Source organism: Miniopterus natalensis, chromosome 18 (assembly GCF_054644295.1).
Source record: "Miniopterus natalensis isolate mMinNat1 chromosome 18, mMinNat1.hap1, whole genome shotgun sequence".
In the NCBI taxonomy this organism is placed as follows: domain Eukaryota; kingdom Metazoa; phylum Chordata; class Mammalia; order Chiroptera; family Miniopteridae; genus Miniopterus; species Miniopterus natalensis.
Window position 1 is genome coordinate 27,496,660 of NC_142098.1, and position 26,424 is coordinate 27,523,083.

The following is a 26,424-nucleotide window of genomic DNA, read 5'->3' on the forward strand; positions in this document are numbered from 1 at the left end:
TTTGGTAGTCACAGCTCTAGCACAGTGCTGGCATGTTGTATGCACTTAATGATTGCTAAATAACAGTAACTCACATACTTTTATTTAAACACCCCTTTAAAGAAAACAAAAGCATTTTTCAATTTTTCAAGAGAATTTAACTATATGAAGAATGTGTCACCATTCAAGTGATACAAGTTAATGATTAACTTTCATAAACTCTACTACTACTAAAGCTTGGGTCTTCTTTGCTCCATTAGGCAAATCCTCTGACTCCCCACACATGCATGACTCAGCCTAACTCCCACACAACTTACCAGGCTGAGCACACCTGCTTATGACCAACACCTGCCCAGAAGCATTGAGTAAACATCCTACTGCACACTGAGACTGGATTCCAAGGCATCTGCTTTGAGATCAAGTGCCCCACCCAGAGACTGGATTCCAAAACATCTGCTTTGAGATCAAGTGCCCCACCCAGCTGCAGCCAATCTCTGTTACCTGGCAATCTCCTGATGGTAATCATAGTGCTCATCTTCCTCTAGCCACTCCACAGATCCCGTGGTCGGATTGGCCCGCCCGCAGAAGATCTTCATGGTGCCAAACAGCTCCTCAGTTTTATCACCTGCCAGCTTACTTCTTGTGGACAGCTTCAATGGTCAGAAATCTATTCACATCATAATGCCCAAGAATGTAGAGAAACAAATGTTAAAAGACAAGAAAACAAAAGGGAAGAAAAAAAAAGAAATCAAGAAATTGACAAAAATGTCAAAGCCACTGAAAATATTTGTTAATCAGTATTTTCATTTTTTCAGCAAGAGTTACTTGGTTTTATATTCTGCATATAACATAAAAAATTCTGCATATAAAAGATAATAAAGCTATCTGGAAACTTCAACAGTCCTCAGTGATTCCAGCAGGGTCAAATGAACCTCAAGGGTACATCTAGACATAACCTCGGGTAAAGGCAGGTGAGAAAGGAAATAAAGTGGAGGAAAGGGCTAGTAGGAAAGAACAAAGATTGAGGTGCCACTAATACTACCTAAGGTGCCACCAATACTACCTAAGGGTACTAAACACTTAGTTTAAGGAAAAATAGAAGCACAGGGCAAGTCAAACAAATTAGGAAAACCTTCATCTAAACAAGTAAGTCATAGCTATACACAAACATGGATAACCCCAGGAATATAATGTTGAGCCATTTAAAAAAGCAAATCACAGAATACATACAATAAGGTTACATTTATATAAAATTTGCAATTATGCAAAACAGCATAATACATTCTTCAGGGATCACACTAAAACACATAGCAGGGAATAGGATGGTGGGCATCTCTAAGAGGGAAGGGAAAGTGATGGGTTCAAGGAGGGCCACACAGGGAACCTCAATAGTAACGATATTCTTTTACTAAAACTGGGTGGTGGAAATACAGGTGTTCATGATACTGGCATTCTTTATACCTCACTATTTTTTAGTAATAATTACTTATCTACTCAGTGTTTAAAAGCAAGCAGTTTTCAAAAACCTTGCCCTGGCCGGTGTGGCTCAATGGTTGGAGCACAGCCCTGCTCACAGAAGGGTTTTGGTTCAATTTCCAGTCAAGGTGCGTGCAGAAGGCAACCAGTCCATGTGTCTCTCTCATATCAATGTTTGTCTCTCTCTTTCCTCCTCCCTCCCTTCCACTGTCTCTGAAAAGCAGTGAAAAAAATATCCTCAGGTAAGGATTAACAAAAAAAACCAAACACCTTTCTTAATATAAAAAAATTGCTTCAAATAAAGAAAATGTCACCAAACAGATAAAATGTTTTGTATGGCCTTTTCCCTCAAAGATATCTATTTCTGAGAGACAGGAACACCACAGCTCAAAGTTTGAAGGCACTTCTCAGCAGCAATGGGCTTTCCCAATGTCCTCCCTCTTACCATTCAGAAAACAGAAAGTGTTCCACACTCCCCTTCATTTCATTTTAAACACTGATCCATCTTCAGAAAACCTGATTGTTTTTTGTGGAGGAAGTCCCCTAAATATTCCTGAGGCACTTCATTGGCCAGGGTTATTGACTTTCTCTTGAAATTATCTAGACTACGTAAATATTGAATTCTTATACAAGAGGATGGGAAACACTCTTTACTGAAAAGGCTCAGTCAGTAACTAGCTTGGTTCAAAGTCCTCAATCTGTCTTTCAGCACAACTCTACTTCTAAAATCCCAGCAGATCTACTGTCTAATCTAGGGGCTCTCAAACTTCCTGACAACCCCAACAAGTAATATATTTTACCCTGAGATGTAATTACACCCACACATACATATAACAAAGTTTCACAAAGCAGTACATATTTAGCCTTGCTATGGGGCAAAGCCCTCATATATTTTATCCTATTTTCATTTTATTTATATATTTTTAAAAAATATATCCTTGTTGATTTCAGAGAGAGGAGGGGCGAGAGAGAGAAACATCACTGATCGGCTGCCTCCTGCATGCCCCCTACTGGGGATGAAGCAGCAGCCAGGGCATGTGCCCTGACTGGGAATCCAACCCCGATCTCCTGGACCATAGGTCGATGCTCAACCTCTGAGCCACGCCGGCAGAACCATTTTATTTTTTAATAGACCATAATCCCCTAAATTGATTTCATAACTCTCCAATGGTTTGCAACCTAGTTTGAAAACTATTGCTAAAATCAGCTCTGTACATCTCATATGCTAATATTTCTTTTTAAAAGACAAAGTATCTAGAGCTACCAGAATCTCTAATGTGTTTTAGAAAACTGTGTCCAACAAATGCTGTAGAAGAAAGAAATGACCACATCTCACTGAATGAATGAATGTTCAGCAAAGGCTTAAAAGATGGGTAGGATTTCGGTGGGGGTGGGGAGATGGCACTTCACACGAGAAAGGCTTAGACTATCATGCACAGTGGATCAGTCTGGCTGAAGTGAAACTGAACACGGAGTCAAACACGTCGGTGTGGTCCATATTGCGGAGGGTCTAGAAACCCTTATCCTGCGGAATTCCCTTTTTGTCTGTGATGTTGCTGAGGCTATAGCTAGGATCACAGTGTCTTTTCAGAATTGTAGATAAGTCATTTGTTTCATATTAATCTAAGTAAATGCTTAGGAAAGGGAACCATGTCCTGTAACCTCTCTGGGTGAGGCACTATACATCTTCCACGGCTAAGCCTCTTCATCTATTATTACAACCTGTCCTCTCCCAACAAGAGACCACACTCCAGATTCAGGAGATAGTCCGACCCCCTCCTCATTCTCCAAGAGCTGTCAACTAATGTGGCCATTTTCAGGAAGGGAACGGAAACCACTATGCCAAGCTCTGTAGCAGAGGGGAGGCTCCAGGTACGTCCTGTGAAGCAGTTCTCCGAGGAGATGCTCCACCCTCGGGCCCCGCAAGCGGCAATCACCAGAGGACTGCAGAGCCGGGGCCAGCCTGGGAGCCAAGGCCAGCCTGGAACCCGGCTCTCACGCCGGCCCAGGCGCTCCGAGCCAACCTATGCGGGCTCCAGAAAGGTCCTAGAAGGTCCAGCAGAGCTGCGTACCCCAGCGACGGGGAACGCCCACGCCAGACCGTGCAGCCAGAGCCCTGGGGCTACCTGGACGCTATCAGCATCCGGGCCTCCAGATGCGATCCCACCTACCCAACATGCTCAGCGCCTCACCGGCCGTGGGTACCACTCCGTTCACTTCCGCCGCCACCGCCACATTGCCGAGGCAGACATCAGAGGGCTGGACTTTCCTATGCAGGCTGAGCGTGCCGGGGGCGGGACCCGGAAGTAGAACCTAAAGACTCTCCCGTCGCACCTCACGCGTTCCCAGAGTGCTGCGCGACAGCCGCTATGGAGGCCGGCGTTACTGCTGTACTCCGCGTGAAGCGGAAGCGCAGCGCGGAGCCCGTGGAGGCTCTTGTCCTCGCTTGTAAACGCCTCCGGAGCGATGCAGTGGAGTCCGCGGCACAAAAGACTTCTCCCGAGCGTCTGGCGAGAGCAGCAGAGAAGAATGTCTTCCAGTTGGTGGCTACCGTGCGCTCCCAGGTAGTGGGCGGGGATGGAGCCGAAGTGGAGGGGGTCTTAGGGCGCAGCTGGGATGAAACTGTATCAGTGATCCCTACCCGAACCCCTGCTTACGCCGGCCTCCCTCCCCTACTGCCCTCCAGGCGGAGCCTGTCCAGCCGCTCTTGCGGGCCGCTCTTCGCCCATCCCGGGGCAGCCAACAACGTATCCGCCGCGATCTCCGCGCGTCGGCTCGGGAGGTCCAGCAGGAGGGGCGCTACAGGGTGGTCTCTAGCCGCCGATCCTCGGGAATCCCCTCGGATGGTCTGGAGTCCGAGGACGTGCAGGGAAACCCAGAAGCCGAAGATGACGCAGGCTTCCAGCTGTTGGATCTGGTCCACGAAGAAGGAGACCCAGAGGCCGCTGCTGCCGCCAGCTCCTGCAAAGTGAGTACACGCCCGAAGGAGAGCTGGGCTTCTCCGGACAGGTAGTGCCAGGAATCTGGGCGCTAAGCACACAGTTAAGAAGATGCACACGGTTTCACCTCTTATTAATGGGTGATCCCTCCGGCTTGATAGCCTCGTTTTTACAGATTAGGTTATCCATTCAACAAGTATTTACTGAGCGTCCACTGTGTGCCAGGCATTGTTCTTAGGTTCTGTGAATATAGCAGTGAGGACCCAACGTTCACATAAGAGGAGAAAAACAAGTAAGGTCAGTGTCAGATAGTGATGTGGGCTGTAAGGGGGGGGGAGGAGCAGGGAAAGAGTAGTTCTATTTCAGAGGTCTCACTGAAAAAAGTGACATTTGAGTGAAAACTTAAAGGAGGTGAATGGCAGGGCATTGTGGATACCTGGGGGAGGGGCATTCCAGGCTCAGGACCTGCAAACACAAAGGCTGAGGTACCAAGTTTGTCTGATGTTTTCAAGATCTGTGCCTGGAGCCCAGTGAACTGGGGAAGACGACTAATAAGGAATTTGGAGAAAGGATGTCTACTAGACCCTGTAGGTACTTCCAAGGCCCCCATTGCCTTTTCATCCTGAAATAGGGAATTACTGGAGGATTTTGAGCAAGGTATAGAGCAGGTGGGAAAAATCATCAGAGGGAGGTTAAAGGACTAGTCCTGGGTAGCATATCAAGTCTGAGGCAGATTTAGGTCTAAAATGCACACTTAATCAAAGTTTAAAAAATGAAATTTTAATTCCAAATACATCAGGCAAAACATCCGGATAGCAATTTGAGCATGATGTCTACAGCCACATCTTTTACCAAAAGTAATTCCAGACTGATTAAGGAGTTAACAATCAGATCATGTTTAAAAGCAAACCAGTGTTCAGTGGAATCGAATCAATTAAATAGCTAAATTTTACAAGAAAAACTAGTAGATAAACTGAAGGACGTGAACACGAATTTTCCCAACAATACAATGCAAACTATAAAAACATCAAAAATGTTTGCAAAGTAATTATTTAAAATACATGAATTTAAGCTGAAAGCAAACTTGAGGTTTTATGCCTACTAGGACTAGCAGAGGAAAGATAGTTGATAGCACTGCTCAAGGCTGTGATTAAAATGGTACATGACTATAGTACTTAAAATTGATGCCAGTCTTTTGGAAAACAGCATGGCTAAAAATAGCTTGGGGCATATTTTTAAAACTATTTAAATTTATTTTTATTGTTTGGACTCTAAAGCCATCCAAAATTCTACAGAAATTTAAAAATTTGTGACAGCATTTCTTTGCCCCATTACAGTGGGTTTTTCCTTAAATTGACATCATTTAAGTCTTAAGTCTTAAATTGACATCATTTAAGTCTTAATAGGAAATCTGAAAAAGTAAAAAGGTTTGTTTCATTTTATCTAGTAATCTCACCCCCAGGATTTGTCCTAGGGAAATAATTCAGCAGAAGCAAACAGCTTCTGCTATTTCTTCTAGCAGCTATGGTATTAACAAAAGCTACTGTTGATTTACTAAGTAATTGCTATACATCAAATATTGTGCTAAGTACTTGTTATATTTTCTTTTAATATAACTCATTTAATCCTCACAAAAACCCTATGAGGTAGATACTTTAGTCTTCATTTTCAAATGCAGGAAACTACACATTTATTGCAGTGTTGTACATGGAGGCTAAATATTATGTCTGAGAAACTGACTACACAATTGCCTGGACCTAATTAATAACCATGAAAACTAGCAAGATGGGAAAGTATATATTTGTGTGTGTGTGTATTTTTTTAATGGTAGAAAATGCTGTATGTAGTATAATTGGAAATATGGGTAAGCATACACAGACTAGATTTAAAAATTTCTTTTATGAAAATAATGTGTTCATTATAGGAAGTTTGAAAAAATATAGAAAAGAAATACTGCTGCATAATCTACTGTACTGAAGGCTGGGGACTTGTGAGTTGGAGCCAGAGCTTTGAGATTGGTCAAGAGTCTGCACAAAAACTGACAGCCCAGAGGGCATGGCTCAGTGGTTGAGCATTGACCTATGAACCAGGAGGTCAGGGTTTGATTACCAGTCAGGGCACATGCCTGGGTTTCGGGCTTGATCCCCAGTAGGGGGCATGCAGGAGGCAGCTGATCAGTGACTCTCTCATCCTTGATGTTTCAGTCTCTCTCCCTTCCTGTCTCTGAAATCAATAAAAACATATTTTAAAAGCAAACAAAAAAACCTGAGGTCTCTAGTTCCTTTTAACTTTGGAGCAAAGAAGAATTAATTCCTTTTAGCCTATGATAGAGAGCATTGGTCTCCCCTCATCTACCTTGGCCATGGTATGTTCCCACTTCCCCATATGGTGTCTGGTTTGAGCTGCATAGCCTCCTATGATGAACCTGTCAAGAAGGGTCACTGGCAGCATGCTCCCTTGGTTTCCAAATTGACTTATGCTACCTTGAATAACAGCCGGTTGCCCCTGGAGTATATCTTACTCGGGCCAGTTCCGTTCTGGGGCAGTACATCTTGAGCTGTCCTTTCTAGCAGGAAAAGGATCATAGGGGAAGCCTATCCCGGTTGTGATTAAAAGCAAGATGTCAGTGTGGGCAAGTCAAGTGGTGATGATGGGTGGTAGTAGTCATTAGAGCCCAGGAATCATCCTTAGACCCCCTATGAGAGGCCATACAAAGTGCAAGCCCATTTAGGGGTCAGCTATAGAGGCGCTACTGTGGGCCTACAGATCCCCAAAGGGAGAACATTATACCAAAGGAGCTCAGGAAGACCTAGGGGAAGACAATAGCTCTGCTGGCTGCTCCCCCTCAGGCCAGTCTTCACATGCAGGTCTTCACACATGCTCTTGCATTACCCAAGCACATAAGAGTAGGAATCTACCTTGTAAGTTTCTATCTCAAAAGAACTACACATTATGTTTTTTAGAGATACTTGGTTTTTTTAATCTCATAGATAATTAAGAAACTAGTAGGCCATGGGGATAAGACTATTGAATCTAACAGAACTGTAGGGAGGCTTCCTACACCCAACTCTTAGGTTCTTTTCCTTTGAACATCTCATGCATGTTATCTGCCATTTTCCTTACAGGTATCTAACCCAGATGTGATCCTCTGCAATTCTGTAGAGTTGATCCGTGAGCGGTTGACTATATCTGAGGATGGACCAGGTGTCGGGTACCGGGAGGAACAGAAGGATGACTATGTATATGACCTTTACTACTTAGCAATGGCTACTCCAGGATGGATTGAGAATATCCTCTCTGTGCAGCCCTACAGCCAGGAGTGCGAGCTGGTAAGGGGACCCATGAGGATGAGGGGCATGAGGCAACCTGAGTGATTCTCTCATCAGGGTACTTGGCCTCCCTGGGTTCTAATCCTAATCCACATTGCTCTTAGTTCTTGCATAAGAGGAAAAATTTATGCTAAATGCCTTCTAGGAACCTGAGTTTAATGCAGGGAATTTGGGAAAGAGAGTCTACATTTATAATTTTTGGTCTTAATGAATCTTTTACAAGTTTGCAACATCATCTTTATTGTTTATACCTACCCACTCTTGAGAGGAAATGTATGGAATCTTATAATAAAAAAGACAATAAAATCAGAAATTTTAATATGAATAAAAACAAAACCTTTTTTTAAATTGTATCTCATAAGGGGGAAAATCTTAGATTAAGAAAGTAACTTCCATTTAAAAAAAAAAAAAAAGCTAATTTCCTGACCATCATTATTCTTAAAACACATTCTTAAATGATTAATGAGAGAAGTTAAGGTGGTACCTGTCACACTCTTACAAAGAAAGCACTTTATTCCACACCTACACTACCACCATAATCTGAATCAGGCACCCACCTTGGACCACACACAGGCCCTCCTTTTGCCTTCCTGCACCCCTCACACTTGGGTTTTCGTTCTGATTTTTGGCATCACCCATAATGCATATAACCCCTCTCCCAAATGGCTGCCCTCTGGCAGTTTAAAGATCACTGCCATCACCTGTCAGCTGTCTCTCCTCCCCACCCTGGGGCATTCCTTTTAGTGGAGTTCAGTCTATCCCACCAGGAATGTGGTGCCTGGAGCTGGACTTGAGTAGAGTAGAGGGCCAATATCTCCCTCTTATAGCCTAAGTGTATAGCCTCTTGTGCAGCAGAGTCAAACTAATTCCAAGGCTGCCTCTTTGAGCACCCTTAAATGACATCTCTCCAAGTTAGTTTGCTATTAGCTTCCCCCAGAGCATAACCTTAGATGTTTTGACTTACATTCATGTTTGTGTTGAGATGTGCAGGTGAATGATGACCAACAAACAGAGGACAATTATGAAGATGAAGATGATGAGAATAGTGAGAATAATTGGCGCAATGAGTATCCAGAGGAGGAGAGTAGTGAAGGAGATGAAGATTCCAGAGGTAGGCGGGTGGCAGCCTTGGGGGGGGGGGGGGGGCGACTGCTGGGATCCAAAACAGGCATGGGCAGTTGAGAGGTCCATCCTCACTGGCTTCTCTGCCATTGAGCTCCATTAGCTCAACCACAAGCTGTTGGAGCTAGAGGAGACCCATAAACCAGTGTTTCCAGGGGGTTACTAGAGGTATAATGTCAGTCAGGTGCAGGTTCAAATCCTTAGTTCTGTCATTGCCTAGCTGTGGGTTTTGCATAAGTTACTTCACCTCAATGAGTCTCATTTTCTGGTTATTGCACCAACTTCAGTGATTGAGGTTAAGTGAAACATCTAGCTCAGTGTCCCTTTCCCTGCTTCAGTCTGAGAAAGTATTGGAGAGGTTCTAAGTGCCAACAAAAACAATTTCTTTGTGTCTGTTAATGGAGGAACAATTAAACTATGGAGTATTCTGTTGGGAAAGTGCCTATAATATGTTAAAAGGGGCAGTATTCCACATTATATTTACAGTATGACTACAACTTATTATAACCAAAAAAATTCCTATACTGAGGGGAGAAATGACAAAATATTCCAGTGTTAAGAGACTTGGTTTATATGGTAGGAATGTGATCTTTTAAAATTGTTCTAAATTCTCTACTGAACAAGTGTTTTTAAATGGTGAACAAAAAAACAGACCTTTTTGAGAAGGGAAAGAGCTGTCACAGTCACCTAAAAAAATCATGCATTTGAAGTCTGTTATTATCATTCTAGGCTCTGATGAATACAACAGCCTCAGTGAAGAGGAAAGAGGCAATAGCAGACCACAGATGTGGAGCAAATACCCTTTGGATGTGCAGAAGGAGTTTGGCTATGACAGCACTCATGACTTGGATTCAGACTGAGGATCCTGTGATAACCATGAGGTTCTATCACAGGCCCTTGAGGGCTCTGACTGCAGCATCAGCTGCCCTGATGATGGGTTTCCTAGCATAATATATGGAAGGAAAAAGCATGTCCAACAGCACCATCCTACCAGTGAAAACTTGTGTTGAAGGAGTGTGTCCTTTCCACTAATAGTAGGACCCCTTTGCCTCTATCAAAAGTGACCCTACTGTCTGGGGGACCAAAAAAAAAAAGCCATAAAAATGAAGCTTCCTGATGTAGGCATGTTCCCGCTCTCCTCGAACACTGAAGCCAGTAAGTGGAGGAGAAGCCCATTTTATTAGAGCTAAGGTTCAGCTTTCCTGTACCACCAGGCCACTCACCTCCAGTAAAAGCCTGTTTCTTTTGACAGGGAATGCAGAAGGGTTACAGTGGGTCCCTTATAGCAGCACAGACTGGATAATAATGGCCATTAGGAAATGGAGAGTCTGCCTGAGCTGTGAGGGGTTTTAATTACCAGTTGTCTCTACCTCCCTGCTTCCTGTGATGATTGTAAAGATTGCTGTCCGTCTTTAGCAGTGGTGCTGAGGAACAGGGTATGTGTGAATGTGATACTCTGCATTTAGTAAAAACACTTAAAATATGGGAGCAAGTAATTATTTTAAAACTTTTTAAAGCTGTATATATTAGGTGTTTTCCCATTGTACTCCCTCTCCCCCACCAAAAACTGGGGGGGGGGGAGTGGTGGTGAGAGAGAAGTTTCAGAATTGACCTTAGACACTAAGGACTTAATTAGGAAAAGGAAAACACATCCTGAACTTAGCTTTCCACTGAGAAATGTTAAACTATTCACAGCACTCACCAAAAATTATCAACAGGATCAACTTTTTTTTTTTTACCAGAACTTATCTGTCCCTACCCCTTCCAAACCACAGATGCCTTAGCTCTGACTGAGTTGGCATGTAGTCCTCTAGTGTAACATTGTCCAGTAGAACTTTTTGCAAAGATGAATGTGTTCTATATATGCACTGTGCAGTAGTGGCTGAGCACTTTTAATGGATTAGCGTGACTGAGGAATTGAACTTTTTTATTTATCTCCTGTAGGCATAGAAATGAAAGATTAAAAACCACTCTGTACCACATTATAACGTGCTCACTGCTATTTATGTACTCATTAAGGTTTGCCAACATTGAAGGGCTGACAACTTCACAAACTGCCCACTGTAAAAGGGATTAGCATACCAGGAGAAGGACTGAGGTTGATGAACAAAAACCTTATGGAAATTAATTCCACCACAAAGCTTGAGTGGAGGAAGTCTCTGGCTTCCCTCCCACAGGAGGGTTCCTAGGAAAAGTCTGTACGCAGCACAGAGGGGAAGAATGCAGTCACCACCCACTAATGAGAGGATGACATGGCTCACTAAGCGAGTATTAGGGCGCCTGGGGTATGAGGCCCTTGTTTTCCCCAAGAGCCACTGGGAACAGCAAGTTCCTGGGATTAGCTGGTCATTTGCTTGAGTGGAAAAAGCTAAGGCCTCATTCAGGGATCCTCAAGACCAGCAAATTCTACTTAAAGGATTAACTCTAGAGGATCCCCAGAACAGGTGCCAGCTTGGCGCAGGCAGGAGTCATGTTTACATAGTCAAGGCAGGCCATCCTTTGCACAAGACTCCCTGTTGTAGACAGGAATTTGCTGTGCAAATTCCCAACCCATGATAGTAGGAATGTCCCATGTTCTCAGAGATGTTTGCCCTGAACCAAAAGCAACTGTGAGCATGCTCCCCTAAATTGTTTTTATTGAGCAAGTATGACCAAGGTTACCCCCTTGTCTGAAGTGGGCCAGTTTGCTGGAGAAGAATGGTCAGAAAGGGAGATTGCCTCATAGTTCTTGTCTTTACCATCGATCAATTCCAAAACCTAAGGACAAGAAGCCCAAGGGGCATGCCAAGCCAGCAGGTTCTTCTGGGCCAAGGATGACTATGTCTGAGGTCATCCTGGGACAGTTGTACAATCCAGTGCAGCCAAGCTGCCTATGAGGGAGCATCCATTAGGCCAGACCTAGTGCTCTGGCCTGACCTGGGTGCTTAAGAGCAGCCTGAGCACCAAAATTAGTGTTTCCAATCGTGCCATATGCTGAGGAGCCAAATTGAGGTTAAAGCAGCTTTTCCCCCAGTCTTCACTGATCACAGGGAAAAAAGGCCCCATGAGTACCGAGGTCTTCCTGAGACTGAAGCCCTACCGGACCTCGCACCAGGAGGCAGGCAGGAGAGGAGTGCACTGTCCTGATGATCCGCACCGAGGCGGCTCAGTGTAAACAAAGTCTGGTATTGGGGACAGAAGAGGATGCAGCCTGGTGTAGTTTTCAGAAGAAGAAAAGAACCACGTCTAGCACCTAGGTGGGCTTGCGTGGGTCTGCACAGCAGTCCCTCATACCGACCCTTACAGAGAAACAAGCTATTTGGTGGCTTGGGTCCACGAGACATTGACAGCTGAAAGAATTCAGGTGATCCACCTCAACTCTAGAAGTTTCTGTCCTCACCAGAGACAGATTTATCGACTAGAACAAAAACCAGGCCTCAAGTAAAATAAGGGGTTATCCTTCAAAATAGTAATATTGTCAGACTTCTGACTCATGAATGTGTTCATCTGTCCTTGCTGAACTTGAGCCAGGTGCTTGTAACATGACCTATATATACTAAAGTGTAACAGGTACATGAGTAAAAAATCTTTAAAGTTCACCTTTGCAGGTAAGACTCTACAGAAGATTGTGCTAAAACCAAGCAAAAAAAAAAAGTCTGTGGTCAGAGTCTGATCCACCACCACATAGAGGCACCTCTAAGGACAGAGGGACTCAGCTTTTGGTACTCTGAATTTATAAACAGTCTATTGCATCTTATAGGTGAATACTTGGCTAGAATTGGTGTTCTGGATTAAATATTATCAGTAAATAATGGAATACAAGCATCTCCCCAGGGAAGGCTTTTGAACCAGAAGAAGAAAGGGTAGCATTTCAGGCCTATAAAGTCAGGTGCCTGGACCTGGTCAGAAGAAAACTTCCCATAAAAGCAGCCCCTTGATAGAGACTCCTGGTTCAAACCTCAAATATCAAATTCAGAAACTACCAGCCATAGCTATTAATCTAGCTAGCACTCCTTCCCCCAGCGCAACTCACTAAGTGTCTGTAAGGGATGCACCCAGCCACCAAGAACAAAACAACCACCATTCCCAAGCCCCCCACAACCACCACCCTCTGGCATCTCCACCTTCGGGCTGGCCCCAGACTCTTGAGTCTCCTCCCATAGTTTACCAGTGAGAGTGGCCACCTAAAGAGGCCATCAGCCCTCAGCCCCTTACATAATGTGGGCCAACAGGCTCCTTTAGTACAAGAGGGCTGTGCCCACACAGTCTTATCATCCGGACTTTGGTGGCTATGGCCACAGGTAGGCAACCTTCCAGGCCTCAGGGGACTTCACCTCTGGCCTCTAGTCACTTTTCTTCTCAACCTTTCTCTCTTCAGGTACATCTAGCTCAGTCAGGACACAAAAGCAAATCTTCTGGGTGACTTTGGTGATAGCAGCTAAATGAAAAAAGAATTTAGTCATCTGACATTTAGCTACAACCCTAATCTGAACGCAAGGCTGATTAAAGCACATCAATGGCTCCCTGCCCACCTCTCCCTTGGGTACCGTATGCCAAGCTTTGCCCCTCACCCCCAACAAGCCTCAATGTCCCCAGTCCTATACCCAACCAGAGTCTGATGCATGACTCGTCTTTCCATGCAGAAGGCACTTTCAGGAGGTAGTGTTTTAACCCCAAAATAGAACTCTAAAGATAGAATTAAAGTGATCATATCAAGATCAAAAGGGAAGAAGGAATGGGATGGAATGGGTCATTGGGGAGAAAAAGGGACATCTGTAATATTTTAAACAATAATAAAATTAAAAAAAAAAAAAAAGATCAAAAGGGAAGAAGTCATGTGGGGCAGTCAGATCTCATGGCCTCCAGCACATCACTAGTATGGAGGAAGCCAGCCACCAGTCCCACCTCTCCATGCATCTGTGAACACACAAACACACACACATGTTCAGTGAGTGATGGACAAAGAGAAGCTCACCAAGGACATTCCGAACAAAGACTGGCCTCCGGGACTCTGGCAGGTAAACACCCAGGAAGTAAACAGGAACTCCCGAGAGGGCGATCCCAATGCCAATGAAGGAATTGATGGTGTCTCCAAAGAGGGGCACAATCACCAGAAACAAGGAGCATATGCAGAACACGATGGGAAAAAACAGGCTCAGCTGAAATGGAGGTGAGATATTAGGTTAAGTGGGATGGGGGAACGGTATGGGGAAGAAGGCATCTTGGGGACAGGGCTACCCCTCCTAGTCTGCCCAGACCCACTGACCTTGACAGGCCGGTGCCGCTCAGGCTCCTTCCAGCGTAGGTAGAGCTGTCCAGCAACAGACAGGCCCACAAAGAACCAGTAGCTGAAGCTGAAGTAGTTGATGAGCAGGAAAACATCCTCCACAATGAGGTAGATGAGTGACATTGTGCACTGGATAGGGAGGGAGCAGAAAGGGATGTCACCACCAGGGACCCCATGAGACTCCACCAGCACCAGATTTGCTAACTGCTATTTAGCTTCACCAGATTACCTCCAGTTCTCTTCAGTGACCCCTTGGCATCAGAAAGGTCCGTTCTCCACTTTAACCTTCAAGGTGGCATCTCTCCCTCTTCTGTTGGAGGCCCTTTCTCCACTCAATGCCTCCCTTCTTTTTGCAAACACTTCAGTAACAAGCCACATTCCTTTCCCCTTTTGAAGGTAGTGAGGCCCTCCTCACTTCAACCCACCAACCTCAACATGAATCACAAGGTGCCCTCCAGACCTTTACACATGGGTCCTGATTGCCTGGCATACAAATGGGCAAATGCCTCAGAACCATCTCTCTTGTCCTGACACCTTAGAAATGCAGATTAGCATTCTGGCCGGTGTGGCGCAGTCAGTTGGGTGTATTCTTGTGCACCAAAAGGTTGCTGGTCAGGGCCGTAAGGAGGCAGCCAATCAATGTGAGATCATATCAGTGTTTCTCTCTCCCTCTCCTTTCCTCTCTCTCTAAACATCAATGAAAATATTTTTAAAAGCTCTGGCGTGTATGGCTCAGTTGGTAGAGCATCGTCCTGTGTACCAAGAAGTGAAGGCTTGATCCCCAGTCCCCAGTGGGGGGGCATGCAGGGGCAGCCAATCCATGTTTCACTCTCTGGCATCAATGGTTTTTTTCCCTCTCCCTCTCCCTTCCTCTTTCTCTCAAAATCATTAAAAGATCTTTAAAAAATAAATTCCAGTGGGGAAGTACCCTCTTTGTATTCAGTATAAAGCTAAATAATGAAGCTCAGTGCTGATGGGGAGGATTAGTTGAAATGATACATATCATTATACTTGGCATATGTAAAGCACCCTAAAAATTAGTTATTATTTTTATATGATAGAAATTTCAAAACTGGAAAAATTGCTCCCTGTTAGCATTCATTTATATAATGCCTTAGTACAAATTAGGAAGTGGTGGTCCTTCAGGACTTTCCATCAGAATACTTTTATAATTTTCTAATTTTGGTGGAATAAAACACTTTACTGGCATCTACTAAATATGAATCTATAAGTCTACGTAGTTGGTGTATAACTGGTCTGGCTTCTAAATATGTTTTTTTTGTGTGTGTGTGTGTGTGTTTTTTTAGAGACAGAAACATCGTGACAGTGAAGCATCAACTGGCTGACTCCTGCACGTGCCCCAACTTGGGATCAAACTCACAACCCGGGCATGTGCTCTGACCAGGAATTGAACCGGCGACCTTTCAGTGCACAGGACAATATCCAACCAACTGAGCCACATTGGCCAGGGCTCTAAATATGATTTAATAATTTTTTTTAAAGGAAGAGCTAAAAGAAGTCACTGACATAAAAGAAAAGATAAAGAAATCCTACAAGTTCATTTTTATATTCTTTTATAGCACTTGCCTTCTCAATAGGGCTGTTTTAGTTTTATATTTTACAATAATTTTAAGAAAAAGAAACAAAGATGCTCAGGAAGTATTTCAAGAAAGCTAGTATACCTCCCACCCAACAGTCTTCTCACAAAGTCTGCAGGAGTAGTACAGAGATATACCCAGTCCCCATACTGCCCCAGCAGAGCTTACATTGAACAATAAAGCAGGGATGGGTGTAAAACGCTCAATGTGAATCATGGACAGAAGGTCTGGGAGGTGGCCCTCACGGGAGCCCACAAAGAACAACCTGGAGGGACAAGAAATGTGTCAGTAGGATCCTTTTACTCAGCCACACAGCCACATTCCTCACTCAAATTAGGCTCAGAGCTCCAGAATTAAGCAAGAGGCAGTTTCTCAGGAGCATCCCATGTTCTCTATGCATGCCCAGTCCACCCTATCCCCTTTACCCACTGATGTCTGCACCCGCTTCAATCAGGGGCACCTCAGCATTATCCATAAATGCCCTACCCCACTATTACTGAGACACCACCATCACTGAGACGCCCCCATTCTCTCAATCACAGACACCCCACCATCACCCAATGGATTCCTCACCCTGCTATCACCCGCTGGGACACCCCAATCCATCCCACCAGAGGTACCCTCACTTTACCATCGCATAGATTTCATACTTAACACATGGCTATTTTTTTTAATCCTCATCTGAGGATATATTTTCCATTGCTTTTCAAAGAGAGTGGAAGGGAGACAGAAACACCGATGTGAGAGAGACACTTCGATAGGTGGCCTCCTGCACATGCCCTGACCAGAGCCTGGGATCATGCCTGCAACCAAGGTACATGCCCCTGGCAGGAATCAAACCCAGGACCCTTCAGTCCACAGTCTGACCTCTAACCACTGCACCAAACCAGCTAGGGCAACACAATGGCTTTTTTTTTTTTTTTAATATATCTTTATTGATTTCAGAGAGAGGACAGGAGAGGGAGAGAGAGAGATAGAAACATCAATGATGAGAGAGTCATTGGTCGAGCCCACAACCGGGGCATGTGCCCTGACCAGGAATTGAACCCCGATCGCCTGGATCCCAGGTCGACGCTCAACCGCTGAGCCACGCCAGGCCAGGCAACACAATGGCTTTTTAAAGAAAAGTAGCCAGACTTCTGTTTTATCCTCATATATCTTCTCTGAGCTTTTGACATGTGATAGGCCAAGGCAAGCCTGAAGCTCAGAGACAACCTTGGCTTCCACTCTGCACTCAAAGAGCCCTACTGACTGGGAAACAACAGCAGAGAAATGAACACCACCCAGGGCAGTCAGAGTCATGGGAGTACACAGCACTCACCAGACTTGGGGGTGGGCTGGGGGAACAAAAGGCTTTGCGAGAGATGACCACATCTAGGCTGGGAAGAAGAGCTGGAGTTTGCCAGAAAGTGAGCGGGTGGGTGAGGAAACAGCATGTGCAAAGGCAAAAGAGGCTTGGAGGCAGAACACTGTGGCCTCTTTGAAGGTTGGTGCTAGAATGCTTGTAGTCCCAAGATAAGGTGTGTAAGGAGTGTGCTAGGAAGAACCTGCATACGAGGCCATGCTGTGGAGTCTGAACAAGCATGAGAGTCATAGCTCTGGCTCTGAAGTAAGGGTCTGATAGGATTTGACACAAAGACTCTGATAGCATCATGGAGGCCAACTAGAACAGGTAGAGACTAAGGTATGGACAGAAGGCCAGACAATGTCCCATAAGAGAGGAGGCCTGAATGAGGGCGATGCCCTGGCTGAGAACAGGATAGATGTGATAACCTCAATCAAATATAGTGATCCCGTGTGTGTGTATGCATGTGCACACACACACGTGCATATGCACACACCGGGAGAAGAGGGTTTACCCCAAGGATAAAATTAAGAAGCAAGGAGAACTGCCCTGGCCAGTGTGGCTCAGTTGGTTAGGCGGTGTCCCATGCAACCAAAAGGTTGCCGATTCAATTCCTGGTCAGGACACATGCCCAGGCTGCAGGCTCTATCCCAGGAGGAGGCATGAAGGAGGCAGCCGATTGCTGCCCCAGTCTCACATCAATGTTTCTCTCCCTTCCTCTCTCTCTAAAAAAAAAATCAAGAGTAAACTATTCTAAAAAAATTTAAAAGGCCCAGCCAGCGTGGCTCAGCGGTTGAGCATCAACATATGATCCAGGCAATTGAGGTTTGATTCCCGGTCAGGGCACATGCCTGGGATTACAGGCTCAGTCCTCAGTAGGGGGTGTACAGGAGGCAGCCAATCAATGGCTCTCTCATCACTGATGTTTCTATCTCTCTCTCTCTCTCCCTTTTTCTCTCTGAAATCAATCAATCAATCAATAACTGAATTAAATAAAAAATTAAAAAAGCAAGGAGGACTGATGGTCCACAAAATCACAACTGGACACAAAGCACATGTGGGTGCATATTAAGTTTGAAATACTCATGGGTCATCACCTGGAAAGGTGTAATAGGGCAAGATGTTGGAGTTGGCTGACAAAGTTAATAATTTGTACTAGGTAAAGAAGAAATGTGATAGAGAGGATGTGGGAAGGGTGAGGCACAGGTGTCTAGTACAAAGCCGAAGACAGCTGTGTGGGTTATAAAGAAAAACTGAAGAAGATAATACAGGCAGAAACAATTGTGTACTGACAGCACTGCAGTCCCCTTTATGTGCAGGGCCAGGTTCTTACTTTCGAGACCTCCCCAACCCCATCCAGTCAATGCCACAAGATAGCTGAGTGAGGTTAGAAGGCACCCACCACTTAATATTTAGGGATGACCGACAAGGTCACCTGGAATGAACTGAGCATCAATAAGCATGAGGCTATGGGAAATACCACCTTTGGGTGGGAAGCACCATCTTTAGGTGGGGCAGCTTGTGAAGAGCCAGATGGGGTGCGACCTTGGTCACACCAGGCTGAGGTGAGAGATGACACCATATTCTTTTTCAAGGCCTTGATTTCTCTGTTACTTTGGCTGCCCAAGGGAGGCCCCAAGTTTATGGAATGGAGTGTCAAAACTAGTAAAAAGAACAAACAAGACAAAACTTTCTCTCCTCTCTGTTCATGTGGCAAATATTTACTGAATGCCTATTATGCTCTTGGCCTTGGGGATAGTAACATTTATAGGGTGAGAAATCAGAAAAGAAGCCTTCTCAGCTACCAGAGTGTCACAGAAGTCACAGGAATCATTTCAGAAGTACTGTAAAAGGCTGTCAGTATCACTTCCTTCCTGGGTCCAGTAGAATAAGGACTATGAAAGCAGGCTAAGAAGGAGGTCACTGGCACCCTTAATAAGAACATTTTTAGGTAATAGAAGCCAAAGTATAATGGGTAGAAAAATGAATGACAGCTGAAATGCAAACTATTCCCTCAAGAAATGTGTTCAGTAAGGAAGAGGGGAGATGAGAAAAGCTATTTTGTGACTTCTGTAAGTGGAGATGAAAGAAGCTTGTGCAGAGATGGCTCCAACCAAACATCCACCAAGAAGGGCTAACTGATAAAACAAAGTGCTGAAGAAGAAAAGTGTGTGACCTTAACACCAGGTAGCAGAATCAGCCTGACAAGCCTCCTCTCTCTGAAACAACAGGAAGGACGGTCTCTACATAGAGAGGAGAGCAGGAGCTTACCTGTTGGCCTCAGTGTTTTCTGTGAAGTTAGGGGCAGAATCATTCTGTACCAGTACATGGTACACAGCAAGTACTCAATAATCACTTACTGAAGGAATGAATGCTGGGGCTCTGCCATAACCCACAAGGAGCCTAGCATCTGTTCCCTGACAGGGTCCCTGCTCCAAGCTATTACCTTCCTCTCTCCCACCTCTTACCAATCTGTTCTTGCCTTGGAGGGAAACATGAGCTATCAGGCCCTGGCCAGGTAGCTCAGTTGGTTAGAGCATCATCCTGATACACCAAGGTTGTGGGCTCGATCCCATGTCAGGGCACATAAAAGAATCAACCAATTGCCCTGCCCTGTGTGGCTCACTGGTTAGAGTGTCAGCCCACACACTGAAGGGTCATGGGTTTGATTTCCAGTCAAGGCCCAGGTCAAGGTGCCTACAGGAGGTAACCAATCAATGTGTCTCTCTCACTTCGATGTTTCTCTCTCTCTCCCCCACTTCCACTCTCTAGAAATCGAGGAGAAAAGGTCCTCAGGTGAGGATTAAAAAAAAAAAAAGAGCCAGACCAGGCATAGCTCAGCAGCTGAGCATCAACCTAAGATCCAGGGGATCGCGGTTTGATTCCCAGTCAGGGCACATGCCCGGGTTGTGGGCTCAATCACCAGTCGGGGACATGCAGGAGGCAGCCGGTCAATGACGACTCTCTCATCACTGATGTTTCTATCTCTCTCTCTCTCTCTCTCTCCCTCTCCCTTCCTCTTTCTGAAATCAATAAAGATATATTTAAAAGTTAAAAAAAGGAAAAAAAGAAGAGAAACATGAGCTTCCAGCACACAAACATCTGCACAAAGGCAGGCACATGCATGCACACAGACATGTACACACACATGCGCACAGCACACACAAACACACTATTTCCGAGAGGGAGAAGGAAAAAGAAGAGCTCTTACAGGTTCACCTAAAGCCTCAGAGAACAATGGAGTCTGTTGTCAGTGAAGCAGAGACACAGTACCTTGATGAAGCAAGGATAGACGCGTTGAGGCCCCCAAAGCAGGACAGCGCAACAGCAATGGGGATGGTCCAGCTGAACATGCCAAATGTCTGGTCAGCAAATGTCTGGAGGCAGAACACAGAGGCACACTCAGCATAAGACAGGCTTTCATAAGCTTCCTGCATCTAGGCTGTTGGGACAAACACAGTCAGTGCCGAGCAGCCCACCCTCTGGCCTAGACCCATCACCTCGCCTGTAAAGCTGGAGTGGCTGCAAAAAGATTGAGCCATTCAGTCTTATAAGATGACGAAGCAAATGGGTATCCCAAGAGACTCACCACGGCCACGGCAGCACTGCCAAGGACATCTGAAATGCTCAGCACTGTGTAATAGGCCACGTTGGTCAGAATGTAGATGAGCGTCACAATTGGCAGAGAAATCCCAATGGCCAGGGGCAAATTTCTGTCAGGACAAGTGAGACAGGACTACCTAGAACCAACCTCTCCTTGGGGTCAAAGTTCACCCAGGGATTTTTTCTGACATTTAACAGTTCCCTGGCCTCTGCCTCTTTGAGGCACCTCTTCCACCAAGTGGCCTAGGGTGGGTATGTATTCCATGTCCCTGGGCTCTTGAGAGAGAGAGAGAGAGAAACTCTTCTTTGTGAAGATAGCTCATGATCAATATCTGATGCTCACCACACTAGGACCAATGGGTCCCACTGGAGAAGGAGCAATGTCCTCTAGGGAGTAGAGGCCAAGCTGAGGATCTGGCCCAGAATAAACTTCTGATTCCCCAGGCCTCAGTGTCAGTACCAGAGTACAAGGTCCTGACACCTTAGCCCCAGCTAGTTCTGCTGCTGCCCACAGAAGGGACTTTCCTTGAGGAAGGACCCTGGTATCATCCAGTATGCACATGAGGGCAAAGAGCCAGGGGCTTTCCCATCTTCATTCATTCCCTCCCTAACCCTTCATCCCTCTGAGCTGGAGAAGAAGTAGGAAGGGACGAGAGATGGAGGGTCAAGGGGAGGGAAGAGGGCGAGCTTGCCCTCTACCAGCAGAAGCTCCAGCCACATTGGGGAGTGAGAGCTGAGGAGTGAAAGGGTGAGCCCACCTTTACCTTTCTGGGTTTTTGATTTCTTCTGTTACAAAATTAAGGGTGTCCCAACCTGAGTAAGAGAAGAGGGCAGAGTAGAGGGCGAAAGAGAGGTCTCCCATGCCCCAGGAGGAACCCTCAAAGGCGTCCTGAAAGTGCTCAGAGTGTCCTGTGGGAGCAAAGGTCGGTGGGGGTTCAGGGAGAAGGAAAAGAAAGGAGGAGAGACGGAAGGCATAAGAAGGGAAGGATGGGGGAAGTAAGAGAGAGGAAGGGAAGATGGAGTAAAAGGAGAAAGGAGGAGGGTCAAGGGGGGAGAAAAAGAAAGGAGGGAAAAGCAAGAGGAAAGGAGGGAAGGAAAAAAACATAATTTAACACCAAAAGAATGACAATCACCAGCTCCCTATACTTTACCACCGCCTCACTCCCTCAGGAAAGTTCATATTCCTTTAGTAAAACTAGATGATCTTAGCTAAGAAGGGTACTCCCAGCTGCCTCTGATGTGATCTAGTGAATTTCCATTTCCTGCAAGTGACCTGACAGTAGGCCAAAGCTTTTCCTCCTATTTTTAGAAAGCACCGTTTAATCATAAAGGAGTCATTTTTCAATAACAATTAGACCTTCCTGTGGAACCACCTCTCTTTGCCCAGACCACTGCACAATTTGGTCAAACAGGTTTCTCTCAGTCTCACGGAGAGAACTCTGTTGCTCTACTTGCAATGGCCGTGGTTGGTTGGGGCAGGAAATCACCGGCTATGTAGGAACTGGGGTTTTATTTTGCACTGGGCCTGGAGTAGATATGGGTCACCTCCCTTAAAGAGCCAGCCGAGGCACTTATCATTCTCCTTGGAGGCCTCCAGAGACTACAACTTGAAGGCACAGGATGAGGGACTCAGCTGCCCAGTAGAGAGCCTTTCTGGACACGCTGCAGGTTTTTAACAAGACCCGGACTTCTAAGGAAGCCCGCTATCACCCCCTGCAGAGAGCCCAGACCTATCCTTCAATGTGGCAAAAAGGGCTGGATGTTTCTGAGGCTCTGGAGACATCCAGATGGCTGGCTGCACTAACTTGGCACATATACACAGAGGTGCTAGACCAAGTGCTTAAGAATTACACAGGGTACTTCTTAAAAATACACCTTTCTCAACTCCAAACCAACCAGAGTTTGATCCAATAGGTCTTAGATGGGGGTCTCTGGGCCCTAGGTGATTGTAAACACAGCCAAGCTTAGAGACAGATGATCTAGAGAACTGGTTGTTAAATGATTGAAATATCCTGGGCCTGAAGACTTCTGTAAGGACTCACGAGATCTTGGGAGGACCGTTACCCTCACTGCCAGTTTGCTCTGATCCAAGAATGAAAAAGCTTTCTAAAGCCAACCTGCAGAAAAGTCAGTGCCAACTTCACAATATTTTAATATTTTTCTGAGAGCTGAGTCTGGGAGGGAATGTTGAATAAGAGCAAGACTAGATAAAATAACCACTCGTTTCCACACCCCATCTCCCCTACTCACACACAAACACACACACACATCTTTCTACCCCTATCAAGGAGGGCCAAAACTTCCTACTTGCTGCCTGGCAATCACAGACCAAAAGTAGGAGCCAGAGCAGGGTTCACTCTATCCCCGCTGTTTACTTTTATGAGCCAATTATGGCCCAAGTTTTAAGAGCTCCTAGGCCCTCAGCTGGCTTCTTGCAGTACTCCTAGCCTCCTTAAAGGGAAAGCAGCCCTGAGGGAGGGGCTGACTCATGTCCATTTGGCCAAGCCAGCCTGGCTCAAGAGGCCCAAGAGAAGTCTTATTCTCACTGACACAGTCTAGCATGTACAAAGAGCTGAACAGGAAAGCTAACTGAATCCCCATGTCCTCCTAAGGGAATCCAGGGACCTCCTGGAGTCATCCACCCTCCTTCCCACCTCAGGCCCTTCTTACCCTGGCACAGTTTAACAAGGCCCATGACAATGATGGCAATGAGAGCTAGGACCTTTGCATAAGTGAACGTGTCCTGTACACGTGTGCCCCACTTGACATAGGCACAGTTCACAAACGTCAGCAGACCTAGAAGAAAAACCATAACGTCACTGGCAGGCTTGAGCTGAGGGCACAGAGGTCCAACCTTTCTCTACAGAGCATTTCACTCCTGCCCTATCTGCCTAAGGCAAAGGGGGGCTCATGCACCAGTCAGAACCAGAACAGGCAAATGGAGGGACATCTCCCATGTGCCCCAGCTGAGAGTTCCCATGAACATCCCCTCACTGTTGACAAGTAAAGATACAAAGGCATGCATTAACACATATTCATAAATTCTGACAACCAGAACCATTTTTGGAAATTCCTCTCAGGCCCAGGAATGGAAAACTCCTCCACTCAGACTCCCAAGGTCCCAAACCACCCAAGGCACAAGGCCTATCCATGGCCATATCAGAAAGTAGAGACAAGAGAGGCCCATTAATAAATGAGGTGAATTTGAATGTAGGCGGCAGATCACCTAGGAATTGGAGAGACAGTATTTTGTATATAAGTGTAAAAAAAGCCTATCTTGTGCCTAACAATTTCACATACATCCTGTCAATTAACTCTCACAATCCCCAAAATATAGACACTCCCATTCCCATTTTATAGATGAGAAAACTGAGGCTGAAAGAGGCTAACCATTGCTAAGCTCACATGGACCCCACTGATCTCTCCCACTCCCATTTCTATCCAAACCCCTCAATTCTCAGTGCAGCCAATGGAAAGGTGAACTCACTTGAGCATTTCCTAGGCTCCTGTCAGCCCTGCTGGCTTTACGTCCCAGTTCCTCACACACCTCAGTGATATCTGGGCTCTGTGTTGAGGATCCCGGCACCTAACCCGTGCTAAACAGGGACTGCTCTGATCCATAGGGAAGACACAAGAACAGTATACAAGGGGTTCCATAGTGACACCTCTAATTACTGCCCCTGGCCTCCAAATATAGAACTTTTATATGAACCTCAAATGTTATTACAAAATATTTTTATATCTACCTATTCCTACTTATTTTACACTCTCTACTTCAGCCAGACTCTCTTTTTACTGGTGGCAGATATACATGAAAAAGAAATGTCCTCCTCGCCTCCTCCTGCCATAGCCAACAGCAACTCCCACTTTCAAGGTCTAGCTCTATCCCCACTTCCTCTGTAAAACATTCCCCAAACATATCAGCCAGTCACTCACTGAGCTCTCTCTCCTCTTAGCCCTACAGCATTCCCACTTCAGCAAAGCTTAGTGTCTCATGCTATGGTCATATGAATATCTGTCTCAAGAAGGTCTCTCCCTTGGGCATGTGGGTGGTGCTTCTCCAAGGAGATCATAAATTCTTAGGGGGAAACAGAAGCATTTTGTTTTCTTAAGCTTATTGCTAAGCATAGAGGGGAAAGGGTGAACCCTGGTTAGAATCAAGATGGTGATGACTTTCACCTAACTGCGAATTCCCTGAACCAAGGCGGGGGCTGGAGGCAGAGACAATGGTCAAGGGGAAGGGGAGACCAAAGGAATGCATGCTACAGGTCTTCCCAGGAATCTGCTCTGATAACCAAAGTTCACTGTGTGGGGCTAAGCCTAGATCAGCTAACATAAAGATTATCTACTTAATAGCCACTAGTAATCCACAGACCCTTATGCAGTACAATAAGCATATTTTGAGGTACCTGCCTACCTGCCAGGCCTCTTCTTGGGAATTGCTGCCCTTCCTCTATTTTGCCTGATCAAGCCAGACACTGGAACCAAGCTGAGCCTATTGGATCATCTTTCCCAGGAACATGGAGTTGGGATACCAAGAGACCGAATCTATCTAATAGCAGCAGTCAGGGTCACAGCACGTCAAAGTCACATACAAACCCTTGTAACAAAGGAACAAAAGCCACAAGAAAGCAGAAGAAGGAAGCAGGACCACAGAAAGAAGTGAGAGGGTGTACAGCTGGTGAGGAAAAAGACTGACAGAGAAAGACACAGAAATACACAGAAGACAGAGACAGAAGAGAGAGAGAGAGAGAAGAGATAAAGACAAGAAGGCAGAGATAGAGAGAAGGGGACAAAAAGAAAGAGAGATGGGCAGACACAGGAAGAGACTGTCTCACAATGTCCTGGCTGTGCTCACTGTGCTCCTGGCTTATAGCACCAAGATGTGGTTGCAAGACAGGGAGGGAAGCTGGCATACTCCTTAGCCACACACTCCCTCTCACTTCTGCTCCTCTCCCTCCCTCTGCCCTGCTACAAACTTCCCCCGTGGCTGAGTCCTCCCTGCCCACAGTGGGAATTCAATGACCAGCGCTGAAGGAATGAGTGAAGGCAGTGCCTCATGGAAGTCCCTAGAGTGCCTTCTGAAAGACCAGCTGGGAGGGTACAAAAGAGCGTGGTAACTATGGCTGCCTCTGGGGAGGAAGACTAACGCTTGGAGAGGGAGGGAGACTTTTCCATTGTATACCCTTTTATACTTTGACTGACTTACCATGCACATATGCTTCTTTCTCAATAAAAATTAAAATACTTAATTAACAACATGCAGCTAGCCAGGGAGCAGGGCCTGGAGTAGGGTGAGGTGAGTAAGGTACCCAGGATGCAAAAATTAAGGAGGCACTCACTGTCAGAGGGCCACTGGGCAAACTATCCTTAAATGCTGGCCCTGGGCACCTTGCTTGCTTCACCCAACTCTCAGCCCTGCCAGAGAACAGAGAGCTTTGAAAACAATCTACCAAGCAGCAGTCAAGTCCTCTGCAATGTCTTCCTATTTCTAATTAAGAAATAAAATTTCACCATCTGATCCTCACCCCTTCCATGCCTCCCAGAATGCCCATCCCCATCTAGCACCATAGACTATCAGAGCTCAAACACAGAACAACAGGACTGGATTCAATTACCACAATTTAAATATCCAAGCCTCCTCTGTTCTCCTGATCTCATGTCCCTGCTGGAAAGCCTGCACCAATGAGTGCAGGGCCCATGAGAGGGGTCTTTAAGGCTCTCTGGGGGCTTGTTGCTGGAAGAGGAGTATTCATTCAAATAGCAG

The 26,424-nt window shown here is 45.7% G+C and overlaps 3 protein-coding genes across 8 annotated transcripts in view; 1 reads left to right on the forward strand and 2 right to left on the reverse strand.

Annotated features, from left to right (window-relative positions):
- PRMT7 (protein arginine methyltransferase 7) overlaps positions 1-3,734 on the reverse strand; it is a 31,308-nt gene extending 27,574 nt beyond the window's left edge. For 4 of the 5 annotated variants that reach the window (XM_016200771.2, XM_016200767.2, XM_016200773.2 and 1 more), the window contains exons 1-2: positions 3,627-3,734; positions 481-646 (exon numbers count right to left, since the gene is read on the reverse strand). In XM_016200771.2, coding sequence (XP_016056257.2) covers positions 481-575 — 95 coding nt within the window. In that variant the 5' untranslated portion in view covers positions 576-646; positions 3,627-3,734. The remainder of the gene's footprint in view (positions 1-480; positions 647-3,626) is intronic. The other variant, XM_016200768.2, reaches the window with a different exon arrangement.
- SLC7A6OS (solute carrier family 7 member 6 opposite strand) lies at positions 3,697-10,827 on the forward strand. Its single transcript, XM_016200774.2, has 5 exons — positions 3,697-4,019; positions 4,142-4,423; positions 7,520-7,723; positions 8,714-8,834; positions 9,575-10,827. The coding sequence occupies exons 1-5, from the start codon at positions 3,825-3,827 to the stop codon at positions 9,703-9,705; spliced, it is 933 nt and encodes a 310-aa protein (XP_016056260.2). The 5' UTR covers positions 3,697-3,824; the 3' UTR covers positions 9,706-10,827.
- Positions 5,153-26,424, reverse strand: part of SLC7A6 (solute carrier family 7 member 6) — a 37,832-nt gene continuing 16,560 nt past the window's right edge. For both annotated transcript variants that reach the window (XM_087827521.1, XM_016200766.2), the window contains exons 3-10: positions 23,328-23,453; positions 21,422-21,566; positions 20,644-20,767; positions 20,328-20,431; positions 15,878-15,974; positions 14,091-14,240; positions 13,800-13,983; positions 5,153-13,262 (exon numbers count right to left, since the gene is read on the reverse strand). In XM_087827521.1, coding sequence (XP_087683647.1) covers positions 13,168-13,262; positions 13,800-13,983; positions 14,091-14,240; positions 15,878-15,974; positions 20,328-20,431; positions 20,644-20,767; positions 21,422-21,566; positions 23,328-23,453 — 1,025 coding nt within the window. In that variant the 3' untranslated portion in view covers positions 5,153-13,167. The remainder of the gene's footprint in view (positions 13,263-13,799; positions 13,984-14,090; positions 14,241-15,877; positions 15,975-20,327; positions 20,432-20,643; positions 20,768-21,421; positions 21,567-23,327; positions 23,454-26,424) is intronic.